The sequence below is a fragment of the Lampris incognitus genome, chromosome 3, assembly GCF_029633865.1.
Source record: "Lampris incognitus isolate fLamInc1 chromosome 3, fLamInc1.hap2, whole genome shotgun sequence".
Taxonomy (NCBI): Eukaryota; Metazoa; Chordata; class Actinopteri; order Lampriformes; family Lampridae; genus Lampris; species Lampris incognitus.
The window spans coordinates 95,494,182-95,515,318 of NC_079213.1; the positions used below are offsets into that span (position 1 = coordinate 95,494,182).

General features: G+C 45.9%; 1 protein-coding gene and 2 non-coding genes across 3 annotated transcripts in view; all 3 read left to right on the plus strand.

The window, feature by feature from the left end:
• The first annotated feature begins 1,435 nt into the window (after nucleotides 1-1,435).
• The window catches only part of cilp2 (cartilage intermediate layer protein 2), a 28,969-nt gene continuing 9,267 nt past the window's right edge, over nucleotides 1,436-21,137 (plus strand). Inside the window, exons 1-6 of the mRNA XM_056276870.1 lie at nucleotides 1,436-1,499; nucleotides 11,718-11,813; nucleotides 14,292-14,561; nucleotides 14,818-15,000; nucleotides 18,265-18,420; nucleotides 18,658-18,975. Coding sequence (XP_056132845.1) covers nucleotides 1,436-1,499; nucleotides 11,718-11,813; nucleotides 14,292-14,561; nucleotides 14,818-15,000; nucleotides 18,265-18,420; nucleotides 18,658-18,975 — 1,087 coding nt within the window. The remainder of the gene's footprint in view (nucleotides 1,500-11,717; nucleotides 11,814-14,291; nucleotides 14,562-14,817; nucleotides 15,001-18,264; nucleotides 18,421-18,657; nucleotides 18,976-21,137) is intronic.
• On the plus strand, nucleotides 19,078-19,150 carry trnak-cuu (transfer RNA lysine (anticodon CUU)). Its single transcript has one exon. It is a non-coding gene; the product is annotated as a tRNA-Lys (tRNA).
• On the plus strand, nucleotides 19,338-19,410 carry trnak-cuu (transfer RNA lysine (anticodon CUU)). The gene has a single exon. It is a non-coding gene; the product is annotated as a tRNA-Lys (tRNA).

The following is a 21,137-nucleotide window of genomic DNA, read 5'->3' on the forward strand; positions in this document are numbered from 1 at the left end:
AATCAAGAATCATCCTGGCTTTTACCATTCTAGTAAACAGCAGCTTTACCTCAGTGTCTACTGAGTCTTCTATCTTTCTTTTTCTGCTTATATATATGGCCAGTTTCGCTTGTCCCAGGATGAAATTCATCAGTTGACATTTGTCTTTCACAGTACGTTTATACACAAACCCCAGAATGAAAGTGTGCTTGGAGAGAGAGAGAGAGAGAGAGAGAGAGAGAGAGAGAGAGAGAGAGAGAGAGAGAGAGAGAGAGAGAGAGCAGAAGGGTGGCTCAGCTGAGAAGTATGACTAGTGGTACAACAAAAGACATGAGAGGACTTGTATCAAAACTGCCCTCTTTTCCACCTCCATCCTATTGTATTATTGATCTGTAAAAATTGTTAGCATAACTATTGATCATTATGAGGAATGGCATGACAAAAAAAAAAACAACGTGCGGCTCTCTAATTAGTTTCATATTTTTGGACCCGTTAAACATTAATATCATCACAAATACCACTGAAAACAGTCTTGGGTCTTGTTTGAGAAGTCATCAGTCAACGTGGATTAAGTTTATGTGGAGCGAAGGAACGGCTGTCTCAGCTCACATGCTTTTGATAATGACTTTGTGCAAATGATCCATCATTTTGTCACCCAGCATCCTCGAACATCCATGGGCGCGCTATCAGGCATAGACGCATGCACACTGATGTCTGCAGTGAAAGACAGAGAGAGAGAGAGAGAGAGAGAGAGAGAGAGAGAGAGAGAGAGAGAGAGAGAGAGAGAGAGAGAGAGAGAGAGAGAGAGAGAGAGAGAGAGAGAGAGAGAAATAACAGACTAACAAACACACAGACATGCACAGTCACACACACACACACGCACACACAAAGTTGTTCTAAGGGAAAATATTACTATAGTAAGTTGGACAAAAAGAGCATTACTGTGAAAGAAAAAAATGCAAATTAAGTTGTAAAGAAGCAAAAGCTTGCACCAAACCATTACTTGGTAAACAACATTTTATTGGAAGTGCTACATTAAACCACACACAACACGTGCCCCCCCCCCCACCTCTTTCTGTCTGTCTGTACGTCCGTCTCCTTCTCTCTACCTCACCATACCATTACCTTTTTTTGGAAGCTGATATTGGAGACCCAGATGTTACACTGCATTGGCCAATGACGAACAGAGAGGGGCTGGGTTGGTGTGCACTTACGATGCCCCCATCTTTTAAAGCTCCTGTGCCCCTGTCCAACTCAACAACTCTCCTATGAGTGAGACCAGCAATCAGGCTCTCCACTGCCAGCAGCATCTCTCACACCTAAAAAAGCTGACCTGCCAACGTAGCTGAGGGCCAGCGCCCGGTAGCCAAAGACTCAACGGCTCTCTGATTTATGCCTTTTCCATAGAGGACCAGAGGAAAAGAGACCATCTATTTGTGACTGACGGAGTGGCACCATGTGGGACTTTACTAAGGTGGCACTCCTGCTATCTTCCCTGACCTCAGTGGTTCTGGCCCAAGGTAAGTGAAGACAGAAAGTTCTGATACATTGTTTATACTTGTTATTCCTAATGTTATTCATGGCTGTCATCATGACTCGCACACAGGTGTCATTCCTAAAATCAGTGTTCCCCACAAAAATACCGCTGGTTGGTAAGAAATAGATTTATTTTCTACATGTCTTCTTTTTCCACTTTATCACAATATTTATACATGCACTTTTCTTGTTATCCTACCAGACCAAAAACACTGAAACTATAAAATCAGAGTGTAAATATCCACACATGTGCACCATTAGTGACACAACAACAAATTTTTTTAAGTCGACGACATTTTCCAAAGGATGTCAGAGCAGAACTGGTGGAGAACCCCGGAGAGCGGTCTGGTGGTGAGGTCATATGATAAGGGAAGTATTCACACGTGCGTGCGTGTGTGCGTGCGTGTGTGTGTGCACACGCGTGTGTCGGTGCGTGCTTTTACATGTGTTCATGTGCAGGGGTTGCAGACCACCGCAGTAGTTGTTAATCCCTGCTGTTAAATCATCAGAATGTGCCGCTTGCATGCTAACCAGCAACATATGACCGCAACTACAGTGGTGTAAATTCTCCCGGGTCAGTGTGTTTCACTTCGCTGTCTGCGTACTCGCATAGCTTGCTAGTTCTCCGCATCTTGGTGAACCCTCGAGGTCAGCAGACGATGAAGCAGATGTCTCGCCGAGGCCGTCCGGCATCTGCAGAGATTTGCTTAGGGAAACGATATTGTTAGATAGACGACCAGCTCACTGCATGAAATGTCCAAACCACATGCAGGGGAAGTAAGCACAGCTGAGCTAAAATGACTCAACTCGCACCATTCAGGGTATAAGCGCCACCTTTTGGTGCACGCAGAGCCCGCGGCATTAAAATAGACTGTAAAAATTGATATTTTTCTCTCTCGCCTTTCCTGTGCAGTAAAACCACACCTTTATGATAAGGCGAGTTCTGTCCTTATTTCACCCTGAGACTCTGTGCCAAGCGGTCCCAACGAAATGAAAAGTAGTCGGCGAGGAAACTGACAAGAATAACATCGCTTTTCCCCACCTGCTTGGTTTTCTGTGCAGCTTAATGAGAGCACAAGGAAGAGAGAGTGGGGGGGGGGGCAAATACAGGTGAAATGACTTTACCTTTCCTCTCTCCAATTTGTTGGTATGTCACTCTCCTTTTTTTTGGTTTTGTCAATTCGTGTCTTTTCCCTCCATTGCACTCTGTCCATCATGACACAATTAAGTGCTGTGTGTCTTCCCCTCGGCCTCTGTTTGTCTTTGCCCGCCTGTCTCTCCATTCCTGTCTCTCACCCAACAACTCCCTCCTTGTTCACCAGTGTTGCCCTTTGTCCCCACTCCAGGCCGTTCTGGTCGACACTCCATCAAACTCTCTCCTCCTGCTTTCTCCACCTCTTTCCCACTCGCCCACGCCATCAAATGCTTTCTTCGCCTGGTTTTTCCGTCACTCGCTCTATACCCCTCAGAGCCTTCAGATTAATGAGCTGTTTTCCTATTTAAGGAAGGCAGCTGTCGCTGAGTGCCCTGCACAGACACTGTGTTCAGGTCCTGTTCTTAGCTACAGCTTCTTTCACTATCGACACATTCAACACCAATTGACTGTATTATTATGGCAGGCCCATTCTTGTGCTAGAGGACAAACTACCATTCAAGTGATAAGTGTAATGTTTTTGTGTGTTTTGCAAGGTTGCCTCAAAGGCGGTTGAAAAAGAGGTTTGGTTTATTCATTCTATTCTATTCTGTTCTGTGCTGCTCTGTTCTATTCTATTCTAGTCTATTCTGTACTGTTCTGTTTTAATATTCTATTCTGATCTATTCCATTCTGATCTGTTCTATTCTATTCTATTCTGTGCTGCTCTGTTCTATTCTAATATATTATTCTATTCTATTCCATTCTGGTCTGTTCTATTCTATTCTATTCTGTTTTATTCTATTCTATTCTGCTCATTTCTATTCTGTTCTATTCTATTCTATTCTATTCTAGTCTAGTCTAGTCTAGTCTAAACTCCTCTTATGCAATTATTGTGTTGTTCCCAAGCTGGGATATAGGCAGACACCACATGAAAGTAGCACCAGGACTGCTCTCTGTCAGTCAAACAGATGGGACTGGCTGGTTCTCCAGATGCTGACCGCAGTCTGGTCCTGTCGCTTCATACACGGGGGTGTTGCGCCTGCCTGGCTTTAATGATGTAGGGAATATAACCAAACAAAGCAAAACGTGCAAATTCCAATAAATCTGAAACATTGAGGCATATCACGTCTGTCTCCTCCCTCTCCCTCCCTCTGTCTCTCTCTCTCTCTCTCTTTCTCTTACTCTCTCCCTCTCGCTTATGCTCTCTCTCCCTCTCTCTTACTCTTCCTACTCTTACTCTCTCTCTTACTCCCCCCCCCCTCTCTCCCTCTCTGTTACTCTCTCTCTTTTTTTTTTACAAAGTAACTGTTTTCCACTGTTACCTGCAGTGTGTGCGCCTGGTACCACTCTTCATGTTATTGGAGAGTTTATTCAGTAAGGTAGGGGAGGTTTTCTCCAAGCACATCCTCATTCTGGGGTTTAAATATAAACAAACAGTAAAAGGAAAATGTCAACTAATGAACTTTATCTTGGGACAAGCAAAAATGGCTATTTATGTAAGCAGAAAAAGGAAGATGGACAACTCAGTAGACATTGATGTAAAATTGCTGTTTACTAGAATGGTGAAAGCCAGGATGATGATTGATTTCAATTATTACAGAGAAATGAAAGACATACAGCAGTTCAGTGTTATCTGGGCTCATGGGGATGTGTTGTGCTCGGTAAAAGACAACCAACTTGTCTTTTTTTAAATTTTTCTGGAGAATTGATGTGATTCATTTTTAAATATCTATTTATTTGCTTGTGTTTTGAATATGATTGTATTTTTTTAAAATGAAAGTTACTTTTTAAAAATAAAAAAATCTCTCTCTTACTCTCTCTCTTACTCTTACTCTCTCTCTTACTCTCCCTCTCTCTTACTCTCTCTTACTTTCTCCCTCTCTCTTACTCTTACTCTTACTCTTTCTCTTACTCTCTCCCTCTCTCTTACTCTCTCCCTCTCTCTTACTCTCTCTTACTTTTTCCCTCTCTCTTACTCTTTCTCTCTTACTCTCTCCCTCTCTCTTACTCTCTCCCTCTCTCTTACTCTTACTCTCTCTCTTACTCTCTCCCTTTGTTACTCTCTCTCTTACTCTTCTTACTCTTTCTCTCTCTTACACTCTCCCTCTCTCTTACTCTTCTTACTCTTACTCTCTCTCTCTCTTACTCTCTCTCTTACTCTCTCTCTCTTACTCTCTCTCTCTTACTCTTACTCTTACTCTTACTCTCTCCCGCTCTCCCTCTCTCTTTCTCTTACTCACTCTCTTACTCTTCTCATTCTTACTCTCTCTCTCTCTTACTCCCTCTTACTCTTCTTACTCTTACTCTCTCTTACTCTCTCCCTCTCTCTTACTCTCTTACTCTTTCTCTCTCTCTTACTCTCTCTTACTCTCTCCCTCTCTCTTACTCTTCTTACACTCTCTCTCTCTTACTCTCTCCCTCTCTCTTACTCTTTACTCTTACTCTCTCTCTCTTACTCTTCTTACTCACTCTCTCTCTCTTCTCTTTCTCTTTCTCTTTCTCTTTCTCCCCTTGCCCTCGGGCTCTATGTATTTACGTGCACACATTGTGTGTGCTCTAGTGAGGAGACAGTTGGAACAATTATTGAGTCTGTCTGAGCCCATTTTGTGACCGGATGCCTTGAGTTTAGCTATTTCCAGCTCCTGGTTATGTACCTATGGAGAGGTGCAGCAGTCCAAGCATGGGCTTTCAGACGCTTTAATGGGAACATTCTTGCCCAGTTTTTGTGATGGCACGAAAAACCCCTCTGTGAAGTGTTTTTTTTTTTTTTACACACAAAGCAACTGTTATCCTCATTTTTAAAAGCCGTAATCTGGTGGCTGATTTGCATCGTTAGCTAATGTCAAGGGTAAAATTGCAAATTGCATTTTAGATAATGGGCTACAGATGCTCAAGGTATCGCTCTTGGGCTTTCAAGATGTGAGATGGAGAGAGGTGGAGAGACAGAGAGAGAGAGAGAGAAAAGTGTGAGACTAACAGAGAGCTGTGTGACGGCACACTTCCACCAAGATGCTGGCCAACTTCATAAAACAGCTTCTGTCTGACTTCAAGGCAGACGCAGACAGGCATTAACACACACACGCATGTGCACGCACACACACACAGAGTTGCCACCGCACAGTTCGTGAGCGTTTCCTTACTTCCCATTAATTCATATGCAGGAAGCAGAATCGAGTTTTCATCCCACATGCATAAAGACATTCATCCCACTGGTTTGCCTTAAGTTCTTGTATAAATAAAATGTCTGATTTAGAACAAATACCTCCTTATTACATTCAGTTTCAAATGAGGCTAGACTTCGGTGACAGATGTTTCCAGTCCCGCTAACACTTTACAGCACACTCCTGTTATTACACTTAAGTACAGAGCTGCGGCATGGCAAGACGAGAGGCATCAACAAATGCAACCTCGCTGTTTTAGTGAACCTTGCCATGTCCAATCTGTTACGTAACACGGAGAGGAGGGGGGGGGTGTTTCCAAGTTCTCTCCCTCATGTAAAGATCTGGAATATTGTAAACAGGGGTCCAGACCCTCTGGTTAAGGCCTGTATTTTTGCCAACGTACATCTGGTGTAACCAAAACCACCCTAATCTGACCGAAACTATTTTGAGTGCAATTTCATTAAGTTCTGCTTTTTTTCTCCAGCCGTTCCTCTGCGGTGTTTTTTTTTTTATTATTATTTTTTATTGACCTCTGGCAAAGTCAGCGTTTGCACACTGGCTCCTGGAAAACTGCAGCCTGGCTTAGAAAGTGATGGGGGAGAAAGAAAGTGCCCTTTTCAACAGGCGCTGCTGATTATTAATAGATGATTCGCCTTGGTACAGCCTGGCTTTAGCTGAAATATGCAAGCTGTATTTTCGAAAGGACCCCTGTGACGTAAATCTTGCAAATCCGTAAGCAACACTTTAAATGGTGCCGTCCCTAAAAATAAGGGTCACAGTTGTCAGGATGTGATCAGACATGATCTTAAAATGAGCCGGGGGCAGACAATGCCTGCAGCGCGGGACGAATACTGATGCAAAGATAAGATTTCAGTCGGTGTCACTGACCTGTCTGTGTGTGTTCTGTTTTATTGGAGGGCCTCGGCTCTGTGCCGGATGCCTTTATGTAGAGCTCGGCTGTTAAAATGCCCCGAGATGGCGTCAGAACTACCATATTGTCTCCGTTTCCTGCGCTATTATTTGCATACTGGATCCGGTTACCCTGACCATGGTTTATGAGGGGTCAGGGTGAGGCTGACTAAGGATTTATTATGTCCCTCATGTGCAAGCGTTAATGTCAAAGTTGAACATATACTAGAAAAGAGATATGTCTTTCCAAAGGCACGATAAGCATTTCAATATCCAACAGAGAGAGAGAAGAAAGAGGTGCGTGGCTGCAAAACGTGAGACTCGTGCAGCAGAAGCAAAAAACATTTTTTTTCTAGACAAGTTCATCCCACATGACCTTGCTTGTTAAAGGCGAAAATTAAACCATGGACCAGCTCCATGAAGTAGCTCACAGTAAAATCTCTGGGCTTTTAAAATTCATTTAGTGTTAACAAGCTGTTCTAAAAGAACAGCAAGCGTTATATGTCTGCGTTAGGAGCCTGACCGGGACATGTGAACCATAACTTAAGTAACTACCCTACTATTTTCCATCTATTTTAGCTAACATGGGTCCTCTATTAACCTCCTAATGCCATTAGTCACCTCATATATGACCCCAATAATCTTTTAACGGTCTCCTTTTCATTATCAAACATCTTGAAGTGATGATGAAAAAAGCCAAGTGGCCCCACTGTGAAGTCCCGAGCCCTTCATCATACCGTTGTTACGTAACAAGGACAAAAAAGGCTGATTTTTCATTTCTACAGATGGACTGGGTGCCCTGCAGAATTGGCCCCAGCAAACACTTTCGTATAATAGCCGCAGCAAATCCGGTGCACCATGCCACCTCCACACTGTCTGCAGAGACCCGGAGCCTATTGGGAATGGGCGCTAATCAAATCAACGCTAATTAAGTCACAAGAAAGAAAAAAGGCCATGGGTTTTCACCAAACAAAGTTTTGAAGCTTTTGTTTTCTCATGCAATAACCTAGATCTAAACGTTTTTCTTCTTAATGGTTGTCGGTTGTAGCTGACGGAGTAAAGACGGTTTGGAAGGCACAACTGTTTGGTTTTACTTGCACTGCTGCAAACAGGACCAGCATGGGACACTTCTGCACTGCAGAGACAGTAGGACACCCCCCCCTTTTTTTTCTCCCCAATTTTATCTGGCCAATTACCCCACTGTGCCATCCCAGTCTCTGCCAATCCGGGGAGGGCTGCAGACTACCACATGCCCCCAGCAATACACGTGGTGTTGCCAGCCGCTTCTTTTCACCTGACAGTGAGGAGTTTCGCCAGGGGGACGTAGCGTGTGGGAGGATCACGCTATCCCCCCCCCCAAACAGGCGCCCCAACTGACCAGAGGAGGCGCTAGTGCAGTAACCAGGACACATACCCACATCCAGTTTCCCACCTGCAGACACGGCCAATTGTGTCTGTAGGGATGCCCGACCAAGCCGGAGGAAACATAGGGATTCGAACTGCCGGGCCCTGTGTTGGTAGGCAACGGAATAGACCGCCACGTCACTCGGACGCCCCCGGGAAAACATTTGTTTGTGATAATCCACTCTATAACATCTGAGAGAACAAAGGTTTGCATGAAAATCCATCGTTAGGTTTTCAAGCAGTCGCCTTAAAGATGTCCACCATGATACCAGCTGGTTGTCTATTGCACCAACAGGGAAGTGTAGTTAGACTGCACCGTATAGCCCATCTCTGTTCTGCCGGGCGATGCTTCTGCTTCGCCAGTTCTATCAAAACAGTCATAGAGGGAAAAGAAGTCTGCTGGCACCACAACAAAGAATAGTGGTGGGCTGTAAAACCGGCAGGGACTGGGATTGACCCTTGCCTCTGTGCTGGTGTCTCTGGTCATCAACTCAGCGGTGTCCCTCCTGAACTACTAACTGCTCTCACAGACGTGCACACACACGCATGCACACATGCACACATGCGCAGAGTTAAGGAAGACTATATCAAGCTACTTTATCTGTTTTTGTCATGAATAATGATGTTTATTCTTTTTCCCCACATGCCCCTGTTTGCAATCAAAGATAAAATGTCAAGCAAACAGCTGATGTTTTTGCAAGCATTATAAGTTGGCAATGTAGGCACGATTATTTATGACTCTTCAAGCCACAAGAGAAAACATGACCACGGTGCATTACCTAAAAACCAATGAGTTAAGTTAACAATCAGTGCTGGTATAAATACGTTTCTTCTCAAGCCAGTAGGCCGAGGCGGTGCCCTGCGTTGGCGTCAGTGATGACGGTTTTCCAGCCGCGTGTGAGTTTGTCTGGGTGCATGTGTCTGTGAGCATACATGTAGGCTTGTGCATGTTTGTGTGTATTTGTGTATATATGCTTTTACGAAATGAGCAAACATGTCCGGCTGGTCCTGTTGATGCTTTTATGGCTGACACCAGAGACTTCATATGGACACGTTAGCAAAGATAACATCTGCCAGGAGAAGACATCAAATACACACTGTTTATGTTTATGCATTTGTGCTTATATTTTAGAGTGTCTGTGTGTGTGTGTGTGTGTGTGTTTGCGCGTGGGGAGACAGACCGAGAAATGTGGACAGCTGGGATGTGAGTATGTGAGACAGATGACAGGGATGACATTTGTCTTGTCACAGCATGGCAACAGGCAACACTGCCTCCCGGGCCAGAGTTGTGTTTTCATCAGTGGTGTGTTGAGCTTCGGCACACGGGATTTATGGCATGTTGTGCCAGATTCGTGTGGAATACGAATTTACAAAAAACAACATAAATAAACACAATTAAATAAAAACAATTGCTCAGATTTTTTTTGGCGCGTAAGTTGCATTCAGTCAGCTGTGTGTGTGTCCTTGTGCGTGGGTGTTTGTCTGTGGCTCATGTAGATGTGGATGCCGTGCTCCATGGGACGAGATGGACCCGGCTCTAAATGATGGCTCGGCTGTGTTTGCTGGCTCGGTCAGCAGCTCGCAGATGACTCTCCACGGACTGATCTGTCTCAGCTGGGGCTTGATTACTGTCCGCAACACCGACAACTTGCTGATGGGGGGACACGAAGGGGTGGGAGGGGGTACAGAGAGGGGATGATGATAGGTGAAGGACAAAAGCAAGTATTGAAATTAGCAAGGGGGATGGAGGTGAAGCTGCAACAAGAAGAGCGGAAGACGGGGAGGACCGTGGAAAGTTGGGGGGGAAAGCAAGAGAAGGTGAGGCGGGAGGAGACAGAGAGAGACAGAGAGCAAGAGAGACAGACCGAGAGAGAGTGAGAGACAGAGAGAGAGCAAGCGAGAGTCAGAGAGGGCAAAAGAGAGCGAGAGACAGAGAGGGCAAGAGAGAGGGTGAGAGAGAGACAGAGAGAAAGAGGGACAGAGAGAGAGCAAGCAAGAGAGTGAGAGAGGGCAAAAGAGCGAGCGAAAGGGTGAGAGAGACAGAGAGGGCAAGAGAGAGGGTGAGAGAGAGACAGACAGAAAGAGGGACAGAGAGAGAGCAAGAGTGAGAAAGACAGAGACAGAGCAAGAGAGAGCGAGAGAGAGACAGAGAGGGCAAGAGAGAGGGTGAGAGAGAGACAGAGACAGAAAGAGAGGGACAGAGAGAGAACGAGAGACAGAAAGGGGATGCAGAGAGAGGGGGACAAGGGGGAGGAGATGAAAGCGGAGGACAGAGTGAGATGGAGAGATGGAGACATGTAGAAATCGCAGCCGGTGCACTGAGACATCTGTGTGCTAACTCACAGTATGACCTCCCTCACATGGCTCCCACAGAAACTATATGAGGAACTCTCCTGTCCTATCCATCCATCACGCGTCTGCTTGCCTGTCATCCCACAAGCCTGATTATCTGTCTGACAGCCCTCCTGTCTGTCTGCCTGCCTGCCTTTTCTCTCTGTCTATCGGTCTTCCTGACAGCCCATATTTCAGGGTCAACCCTGTCTGTCTCTCTCTCTGCCTGTTGTCTGACCTTGGCCAAGCCACTCTTTCAGCTCACACGAACAGCAGGTAGAAAGGATAGAATACCCATGGAAGAAAAGAATGAGAGAATGAAAGGGATGGAAAGAATAAAGGATGAAGGATGGAGAGAGAGCGTCAGCGGGATTTTTCCATGTGGACAAAGACTTTGTAATGAGTCTCTCACTTTGGGCTGAGAAAGCCCCCATGCTTGGATCAAAGAGCTGTACGTGCTTGGACTGCTGTGTAACGTAAAGTGTGTGGTTTGTCAGTCTGTGTGCGCGCGTGCGTGTGTGTGTGTGTGTGTGTGTGTGTGTGTGTGCATTGAAACATGGAATACAGTTACCAACCAATGTTCAATTTTCGACACTCTTGCGCACACACACACACACATGCATGCATGCATGCATGCATGCATGCGTCATGTAAATGAACCAGCATATGCGGCCACATATCTGCACACACACTTGTGCCCGAATGTGCATGCCCTCGGAAAGTGGGCCCATATGGGATGACATAAATGGACATTCCCTGTCCAGCCACATCCTCTCACACTCGCAGACATCCAGACTAGCTGTGAACCATGCTGTAGACACGTTACCAAGAGCCGCGCTGTAAAACCTTGGGAATAAGCCATCGTCCATTTGCCCTCGGAAACCTTGGTAAAGGACGTTCATAATTTGGTATTTTGGAAATATGCATGAAATATGCCACAGTAAACATCTCTAAATAGTGTCAATCAGCACTGTTTTATTATTCTATTATATCTTCTTCACTCTATTTTATTTTTATCTGTTTTCTTATTTTATTGTTACCTTCCTTTTATATGTGCGCTTTCATTTCAATCTAAAGCAAATAAAGTTTGAGTTTGACTGATTGATGGATTAATATTACCGTCTAGCCCCTAAAAAGTAACATAATGTGTTTTTATATTGAGCGTCTCACTTCTAAAGTAGGTTCAGGGACCAGGTCTTGGGTGGATGTGGTGATGTCATCACTGTGTCATCCCCCCCTAATGTTCTTCTCTCTGTGTCCAGGCTCCTTCTTTAACAACACTCAACAATGGAGACGAGGCAAGATGGACAAGATCAGAAAAGTGGCCCACAACTCATTATCTGACACACAGCGCACAGGTACTGCACCGCTTCACCGACTGCACTGTGGAAACTGCATCCTTCAAATCTGATTCACACATAGTCAAGTCAAAGTGTTTATTGTCATATGCACAGTGAAAAACAAGTTTATCTGTCCAATGAAACTCTTCCTTTGCCTTCTATGCTGAATGCCATTATCAAAAAAAACAAACGAACAAAAAAACCAAAACAAAACACGAGGCATCCGGGTAGCATAGCGGGTCCAATCCCCGTGTTACTTCCGGCTTGGTTGGGCGTCCCTACAGACACAATTGGCCATGTCCGCGGGTGGGAAGCCGGATGTGGGTATGTGTCCTGGTCGCTGCACTAGCGCCTCCTCTGGTCAGTTGGGGCACCTGTTTAGGGGGGAGGGGGAACTGGAGGGAATAGCGTGATCCTCCCATGCGCTACATCCCCCTGGTGAAACTCCTCACTGTCAAGTGAAAAGAAGCGGCTGGCGACTCCGCACGTATCGGAGGAGGCATGTGGCAGTCTGCAGCCCTCCCCCGGATCGGCAGAGGGGGTGGAGCAAAAAACAAAAAAACAAAAAAACCAAAAAAGCAAATCATGAAGAATAGAAAGAATGCAAAATAAATAAATGAATATCAGCAGCGCTAAAAAGAGAAAATAAGTAAACTAAAATGAGAATACTATGTACAATATACAATACATGTCGGTGATGTATTATATCTGCAACAACTGTACCTGTGCAAGATCTGTATTTGTGCAAAATTCTATGTACAGTCAGTATATAAACTATGAAATACTAGGGTACACCGTGCTCTCTGGTTGTCAAACTACACCGTGGTTTGAAAAACTGTTAAATCATCACAAGTTCACAGTGTTGTGTGAACTCATTTAAACAGTATATGATTTAGGAAAAACGTTACAGCAAGTCATCGTATCTCCAGCAGTGCAAACAGGGGCCGAAGCGCTGCAATTAAAGAGGCGCTTCAACTTTGCATTAACTTTGAATTGACTCTGTCACCGTGCCAGCATTGAATCACCGGACTAATAAGAACGGGAAATAGCTGGTTGGAAAGATTATTGGAAATGAATTCCTGTCTGTATGATTTAATACAGTCTCTCTGAATGGAAGGTCAGAATAGGTCTGAACAGGGAAAGGTAGTGTGGCTTAAATCAGAGAACCAGGTGACATGGAGGAGTGGAAACATCCAGCGGTGCGATCTGATTGACTATTCATTGCATGTTGTCACAGTTAATATCCATGGCCGGGGCACACAGGGAGACAGCCACAGGCAAAGGGAATCGGAGTTAAGTGTCCTCGTCATTCCAGGGCCCAAAAGTGCAAGCATTTCCATGATTTAACAACTGTTTTTAATTGAACGAGGAAGGCGAGCAATATTTTGTATCCAGATTTCCTTCCCTCGGCACATATGTCTTGACAGCCTGCTCGCAATTCATGCACATCCGCGTGGCAGATACCTTAGATATCCACCTAGGGGAGGTCATTTATTACGGCGGAGCGGAGTGTTGGTCAGTGAAAGATATACTCCGTCGGTATGGTGTTAATGCACCGCAACGCTGCTATTTTCTTCGCGTCCCTCCCGTGGATCCGCTGCGAGCGCCGAACATGTGGTTAGACAAAAAGCTAGACGGCGTGCCTCATCAGTCAACGCCGGGAGGCTTGGAAAGAAACGCTGGACAATGTGGGCCTCCCAAGGGTGTATGAACTATGTCTCAAATGCTAGTAGCAGACCTTCCGTTAAACTTTGTTACCCGTCTCTGCTCTTTCTCCTCTTTCCCCTCTCTGCCCCCGTCCTGGCGCTGACCCGTCCTTCCCCTCCATGTTAGAGTAACTCCAAACCTTTTGCCTTCCTCTCACCCTCCATTCTCCCCCACTTAGTTTTGCATTCTGTGCTCGCCCCTCATCCCCCCCCCCCGTCTCTACTTTTCTTTCGTTTCCCCTCTGTTCCTCAGCCCTGATTAATAATCTCCACCACTGGGTGTCCAGGTAGCATAGCGGTCTATTTCGTTGCCTACCAACACGGGGATCGCCCGTTCGAATCCCCGTGTTACCTCCGGCTTGGTCGGGCGTCCCTACAGACACAATTGGCCGTGTCTGCAGGTGGGAAGCCAGGTGTGGGTATGTGTCCTGGTCGCTGCACTAGCGCCTCCTCTGGTCAGTTGGGGCGCCTGTTCGGGGGGGGGGGGGGAACTGGGAGGAATAGTGTGATCCTCCCACGTGCTACGTCCCCCTGGCGAAACTCCTCACTGTCAGGTGAAAAGAAGCGGCTGGCGACTCCACATGTATCTGAGGAGGCATGTGGTAGTCTATAGCCCTCCCCGGATCAGCAGAGGGAGTGGAGCAGCAACTGGGACAGCTCAGAAGAGTGGGGTAATTGGCCAAATATAATTGAGAGAAAAAGGGGGGAACCCCCCCCAAAAAACCCCTCCACCACCACCACCATCACCAGCGTGGTTTTAACCCGCTTGTCCCTCTTTGTGCACCTCCAGGTGTGACAGAGTGGACGTCCTGGTTCAACATCGACCATCCAGGTGGTAATGGAGACTACGAGCGGCTGGAGGCCATCCGTTTCTACTACAGAGAGAGGGTGTGCCCCCGTCCCACAGCCATGGAGGTCCGCACCACAGACTGGGTGGCGGCGTCTGATACTGGGGAGGTGGTCCACTCCAGCTTGGAGAAGGGATTCTGGTGCATCAACAAGGAGCAGCCCTATGGCCGCATCTGTTCCAACTACCATGTTCGCTTCCAGTGCCCTCCAGGTATCCTTCAAAAATAAAAAACTTTGACTATTCATATTTATATGCAAACAAGAGCATGTTACTGTAACGGGTACTGTCAGGTACTGTAGTTAAAAGGGATGACTCCTTTGATGGCAATGAATGTCCTCTGTGGTAGAAAAACCTGATTTCATTTTTGCCTGCTGTGAATTGAGTCTGCAGGGTACCATTGCAGACTCCTAAACTTTGACTCAGGTTTTAATCCTCTGCTGTTTATTGTGTGTGTGTGTATGTTCAGTCCAGGCCTATTGGACCGACTGGAGCGAGTGGGGTCCCTGTTCAACCATGGCTTGTAATGACGTGGGCATCCGGGTCCGCCACAGGACCTGCGTGAGCACCCAGGTTGTGCCGCTCCTGTTGGTGCCAGCATGCCAGGGGCACCATTCAGAGAGAAGGGAGTGTGCCACCCCTCCATGTTCAGGTGACTGGAGATCCAAAACACATAACATGTGCCAGAGTTGTACTGTAACTTACAGTACAACTCTGACTTTTTTTTTTTATTATGCAATGTGATAACCCCCCCCCCCCAAAAAAGAAAAAAAAAGCATGGCTCCATACCAAAGTAAATGAGCCCTGTGTTGGTTCACATCCATACTGCTTATGTCCTTCAGTGGGAAACTGAATCCTTACTGTCTCCATGGGTGTTGTTCAGCAACTGGGCCAATGCTTTGACCTCACTGTAGGGAAGGCAAGCAAAAAGAGGAAATAACATATCGCTTCATTATATAAACAATACAATCTATATTAAGTATGGCAGTGGTTTTTCTCTGTATTATTGAATATGTGTACATGCATCAGTGCATAGTCAAACGTATACTTTAGTGCAGCCCATCGGTCAAAGGACAACAGTAAAACCATAGAAAGTAGAAATTTACTACAGTATTTATTGTGTTTTTGTCATCACAGTACTATATGAGCACTATAGCTATTTACTACAGCGTTTCAGTAATACTATAGGAACACTTTCTGCACTATAGAAATATTATAGTTTTACTACAGCAATGTATCAAAAACAAACAAAATGGGAAAAAAATGTGCAAGAATGCTGTAGCATTTTTTTTATGGTGTTGCTATGATCCATTTTCATATGGGATTATACACTTTCTGTGACATTAATACCACTAGATGCTCAGACTGTTCTCTCAGGTTCAAAAGGCAGAAAAAAAGGCCCCTGTTTCACCTTGAACCAGTCAGCCTGCCACAGTCATCACAGTATTTGTACAACCGGAGTAGTTTGTCTGCTGCCAAAACATCTGTGCTGGAACACCGGGACCGCATTAACAATTACTCTGATAAAACAAATATAAAAATCTGCTGCTGCACAAAGAGGAATCAAGTCATTTCCAGTCGGTACTGTTTAATCACACAAAAAGCCTTTGTTGCTGTTCTCCTTTTCCTTTTTCAATTTTTGTTTAAAAAATTATTTTGGATCATTGCTCTTCTCATTTGTATCCTTCTTCCAATTATCTGTCACTCACAGTGACTGTGAGTGACCTTCTCTGCCATGTAGGAGCGGCGCTCAGCCCTGTCTCTAATACCTGTATTGCACCGCAGGGATGAGCAAATACTTGGAAATCCATGATACACTGGTTTAGTATCAGCTCAGTGGTTTAGTAAATCCTTTATCAGCCGTGACATGCCAAAACCACTCCTTAAAGGTAGACTCTGTGACGGTATCAAAGAGCTGCCTCTATGCAACGGAGCCCCCACTTGGTTATTGCACTTAGCTTAAATTTTTTCATTGTGGTCTGAGATTTAGACGGCTGGATGTGTTTTTTTCACTCGTGCCTCCACCCGCTGATGGATGCGTGTGTGTTATGCATGTTTTTTTGCTATGTCTAGAAAAACGGCATCGGTGACACTAGCGCCTCATAAACTGTACAGCAGTGGAGTGCTGTTAGCTGATCACCAGCTTAGGTAGAGTAGCCTACTTGTTTCCCTGCAGTATTCAAAATGTGCTCAGAAGTCATGAGCACTTAACAGGTCTGTCCTTTGCTTGTAAAAGCTAACACTTGGGGGTGGCATGGCGGTGCAGTGTTTTAGCGTGGTCGCCTCACAGCAAGAAGGTCCTGGGTTTGAGCCCCTGGGGTAGTCCAACCTTGGGGGTCGTCCCGGGTCGTCCTCTGTGTGGAGTTTGCATGTTCTCCCCGTGTCTGCATGGGTTTCCCCCGGGTGCTCCAGTTTCCTCCCACAGTCCAAAGACATGTAGGTCAGGTGAATCGGCTGTACTAAATTGTTCCTAGGTATGAATATGTGTGTGTGTGTGTGTGTGTGTGTGTGTGTGTGTGTGTGTGTGTGTGTGTGTGTGTGTGTGTGTGTGTGTGTGTGTGTGTGTGTGTGTGTGTGTGTGTGTGTGTGTGTGTGTGTGGGCCCTGTGATGGCCTGGTGGTCTGTCCAGGGTGTCTCCCCGCCTGCTGCCCAGTGACTGCTGGGATAGGCTGCAGCATCCCCATGACCCCGAGAGCAGGATAAGTGGTTTGGATAATAGATGGATGGATGAATCTGGATGTGTGTGTGTTTGAGTTGAGAGGGACTACGGGAGGGTTGTGGCAGTATAGTAGGACACCTTTTTTGCAATGGCTGACGGAGCGTTCTCACATGGAAAGCATACGAGCATGTAACCGCTCTCGCCAACGTGTCAATATTGGATACGCTTCCCTGAAATGGAAATGTAGTAAAAGCAACGAGGATTCATGCTACATCTGCTGCATGTGACGACTTGATTTTTTTCCCCCCTTATCTGGGTCAAACATGAAGACCCCTGGTTCTGGAAATTGACGGTTTTGAAATGTGAGGGAAGGTGCACTGAAAGAGTTGATGAGGGGAGCAGCGCTGTGACATCGCCTGTGAACCTTCCTTTGCTTTTAACGTTTCCGTTTCAGGATAGCGTATCGATTATTTACCAAATGGTGACAGCTCATATGTTTTTCAAGTAAGGACGCTTTCCTCTGTCTTCCATCGTGAAAAGTTGTCAAAACCATGGGTGGATTACCGAACAGGCCTCCAGGGTCCAGGCCCAGGGACTCAAAGGCTCAAGGGGCCCCTAAGCTAGAGCCTCTGTGTGAAGTCGCTGTTATTAACTTTGCATTTCTTGTCGCATAGACAAAGGGCTTAGTTATTCATGTCAATAGCAGTGCCCCAAAAGTCCTACTGAAAAACTGAAGGAAACAGCAGGTGAAAGTATTTCTTAATTGATATACTGTTAATTGTGTGTATATGCGGGGGGGCTTTTTATACATCCATGCCCAGGGGCCCAATGTCTCATAATCCACCTATGGTCACAACCCCTCCCCTATTCCCGTTCAACTCCAACGCAAATATGTCCAGATAGATATCAGACATCAGAGCAAAACAAAAAAATGTCAGCTAAGTGTGATATCCAAGTGACGCTGATTTGTCCAGAGGTCGCTCAGTGACACCTTTACAGAGTCTAACTTTAAAGCTAGCCACTAGCTTGATCTTTCCTTCGAGCTACAGAAAGAAAAACATATGAGAGCGCTCTGAATGTAATAAATAATTTCTTGGTATGATTGATTTGTTCAAAATAAATTATTTTATTTGGGTCTATCTCTGTCAATGAAAGAATAAGCTTTTCACTCAGAAACCCTCTCATTTCTTGACTTAATGCCTTGTTACATTTATAAATATACATGTCTGCCTGCCCCCAATCTACCTGCATGATTAGCCAAATGGAGTCCATGGGGTCGGTGGGGTGCGTGTTCGGTGACCTGTGGAGGAGGCCGTCGAATCAGAAGGAGGACCTGTGTGAGGACCTCTTTGACGGTGCAGTGTGTTGGACGACCTGCAGAGTTACAGAAGTGTGGGAGACATCCATGCCCTGGTACAGTAGAAGGCAGATGGCCTGAAGTGTGTGGATGATATGAAAACATATAAATTCATGTTGATGTTGAAAACAGAATATTGCATTGGAACTGTTGTACAGTAAAACAGTGCATAAAAGCATCTCTCACTATTTAGCTTTCTTCAGATGTTTCTTTCTATGTCTCGCTCCCTTTCTCTCTCTCTCTGTGTGTCACTCTGTCTTGGTCTTTATCTCTGTCTCTCTCCCGCCATGCAGCCAAATGTCAGACCGTTTGCACAGAGGGCCGTCCCAGCGAGGACTGCAGCCAGTGTGTGTGTGACGGCCAAGTGCTGCAAGGAGAAGTTTACAGCGTGACTGGTGTTCCCCTGGCAGGGGCAAGTGTGGCAATGGCCAACAGCCCAAAGGTCATCCTAGCACGTACAGATACCAAGGGCCAGTTCAGACTCCCAGGAGTCTGCTCCTCCAGCCCAACTCAGCTCTCTATCAGGAAGGAGAAATTTGCTCCGGCTGTGGCCTCCTCGTCCAGTAAAACCACAGGAATATCCTGGGTGCGGGTTACCCTCAAATCAGCTGGTAAGAAGCTCAGCGATATAGTTACAAATACTGACAAGTTAGCTCATGCAGGGTGCACCTGTGAGCGCTTGTCACTTTTTGTAAATAGTCAACTGTTGGAAAGCCCGGCTAGCTCAGTCGGTAGAGCATGAGACTCTTAATCTCAGGGTCGTGGGTTCGAGCCCCACGTTGGGCGACTAGCTTTTGGGCAGCATGGTGGTTGGCACTGTTGCCTCACAGCAAGAAGGTCCTGGGTTTGAACCCCAGGCCATCCCAGGTCGTTTCTCTGTGGAGTTTGCATGTTCTGCTGGGTGCTCCAGTTTCTTCCCATCATCAAAGACATATATGTTGGATTTAATACTCCTATAGTCAGTTGCCAGAAAGCCCGGCTAGCTCAGTCGGTAGAGCATGAGACTCTTAATCTCAGGGTCGTGGGTTCGAGCCCCACGTTGGGCGGCTAGTTTTTGGGTAGCACGGCGGCCCAGTGGCTAGCACTGTTGCCTCACAGCAAGAAGGTCCGGGGTTCAAATCCCAGGCCATCCCAGGTTGTTTCTCTGTGGAGTTTGCATGTTCTGCTGGGTGCTCCAGTTTCCTCCCATCATCAAAGATATACACTATATGTACACAAGTATTGGGACACACCTCTTAATCATTGAATTCAGGTGTTTCATTCAGACCCATTGCCACAGGTGTATAAAAACCAGCATCTAGCCATGCAGTCTGCATTTACAAACATTTGTGAAAGAATGGGTCGTTCTGAAGAGCTCAGTGAATTCAAGTGTGGTACTGTCATAAGATACCACCTTTGCAATAAGTTAGTTGATGAAATTTCTTCCCTGCTAGATATTCCATGGTCAACTGTACATAGTATTATTGAAAAGTGGAAGCATTTAGGAACAACAGCAACTCAGCCATGAAGTGGCAGACCATGTAAAGTCACACAGCGGGGTCAACGAGTGCTGAGGCGCATAGTGCGTAAAAGTTGCCAATGCTCTGTTGACTCAATAACTGCAGAGTCCCAAACTTCCTCTGGCATTAACATCAGCACAAAAACTGTGTGCCGGGAGCTGCATGGAATGGGTTTCCATAGCCGAGCAGCTGCATGCAAGCCTTACATCACCAAGCACAATGCCAATCCTTGGATGGAGTGGTGTAAAGCACGCTGCCACTGGACTCTGGAGCAGTGGAAACGTGTTCTGTGGAGTGACGAATCACGCTTCTCTGTCTGGCAGTCTGATGGACGAGTCTGGGTTTGGCGGATGCCAGGAGAACGTTACCTCCTGCCTGACTGCATTGTGCCAACTATAAAGTTTGGCGGAGGAGGGATAATGGTATGGGGTTGTTTTTCAGGGGTTGGGCTAGACCCCTTAGTTCCAGTGAAGGGAAATCTTAATGCTTCAGCATACCAAGACATTTTGGATTCTATGCTTCCAACTTTGTGGGAACAGTTTGGGGAGGGCCCTTTTCCGTTCCAGCATGACTGTGCCCCAGTGCACAAAGCAAGGTCCATTATGACATGGTTGGGTGAGTTTGGTGTGGAAGAACTTGACTGGCCCGCACAAGAGCCCTGACCTCAACCCCACCAAACACCTTTGGGATGAACTAGAACGGAGATTGAGAGCCAGGTCTTCTCATCCAACATCTGTGCCTGAGCTCACAAATGCTGTTCTGGCTGAATGGGCAAAAATTCCCACAGACACACTCCAAAATCTTGTGGAAAGCCTTCCCAGAAGAGTGGAAGCTGTTATAGCTGCGAAGGGGGGGGGGGCAACTCCATATTAATGCCTATGGATTTAGAATGGGATGTCATAAAAGCTCCTGTAGGTGTAATGGCCTACAGGAGCTTTTATGACATCCCAATACTTTGGTACATATAGTGTATATGTTACGCTTAATACTCCTATCTGTACCCCAGACCAAGGCAATGGGAAAGAAGAACTGGAGTTGGCCCCTGGATGCTACACTGCAGTTACCCACTGCTCCTATACCATAGGATGGCTTAAATGTATTTAATTGTATGCTTGCTTACAATGACAAATAAAGCATTCCTTCTTAGATGAAGTGTAGCAAAAATATAAGATCCTTGAGCAAAGATAAATGTATTAGAAGTTTATATCATAATATTTAGGCTTGGTATAATTTTGGCGATACTAAGGGCTCTAGTTTCCGGATAGGAAAGCCAG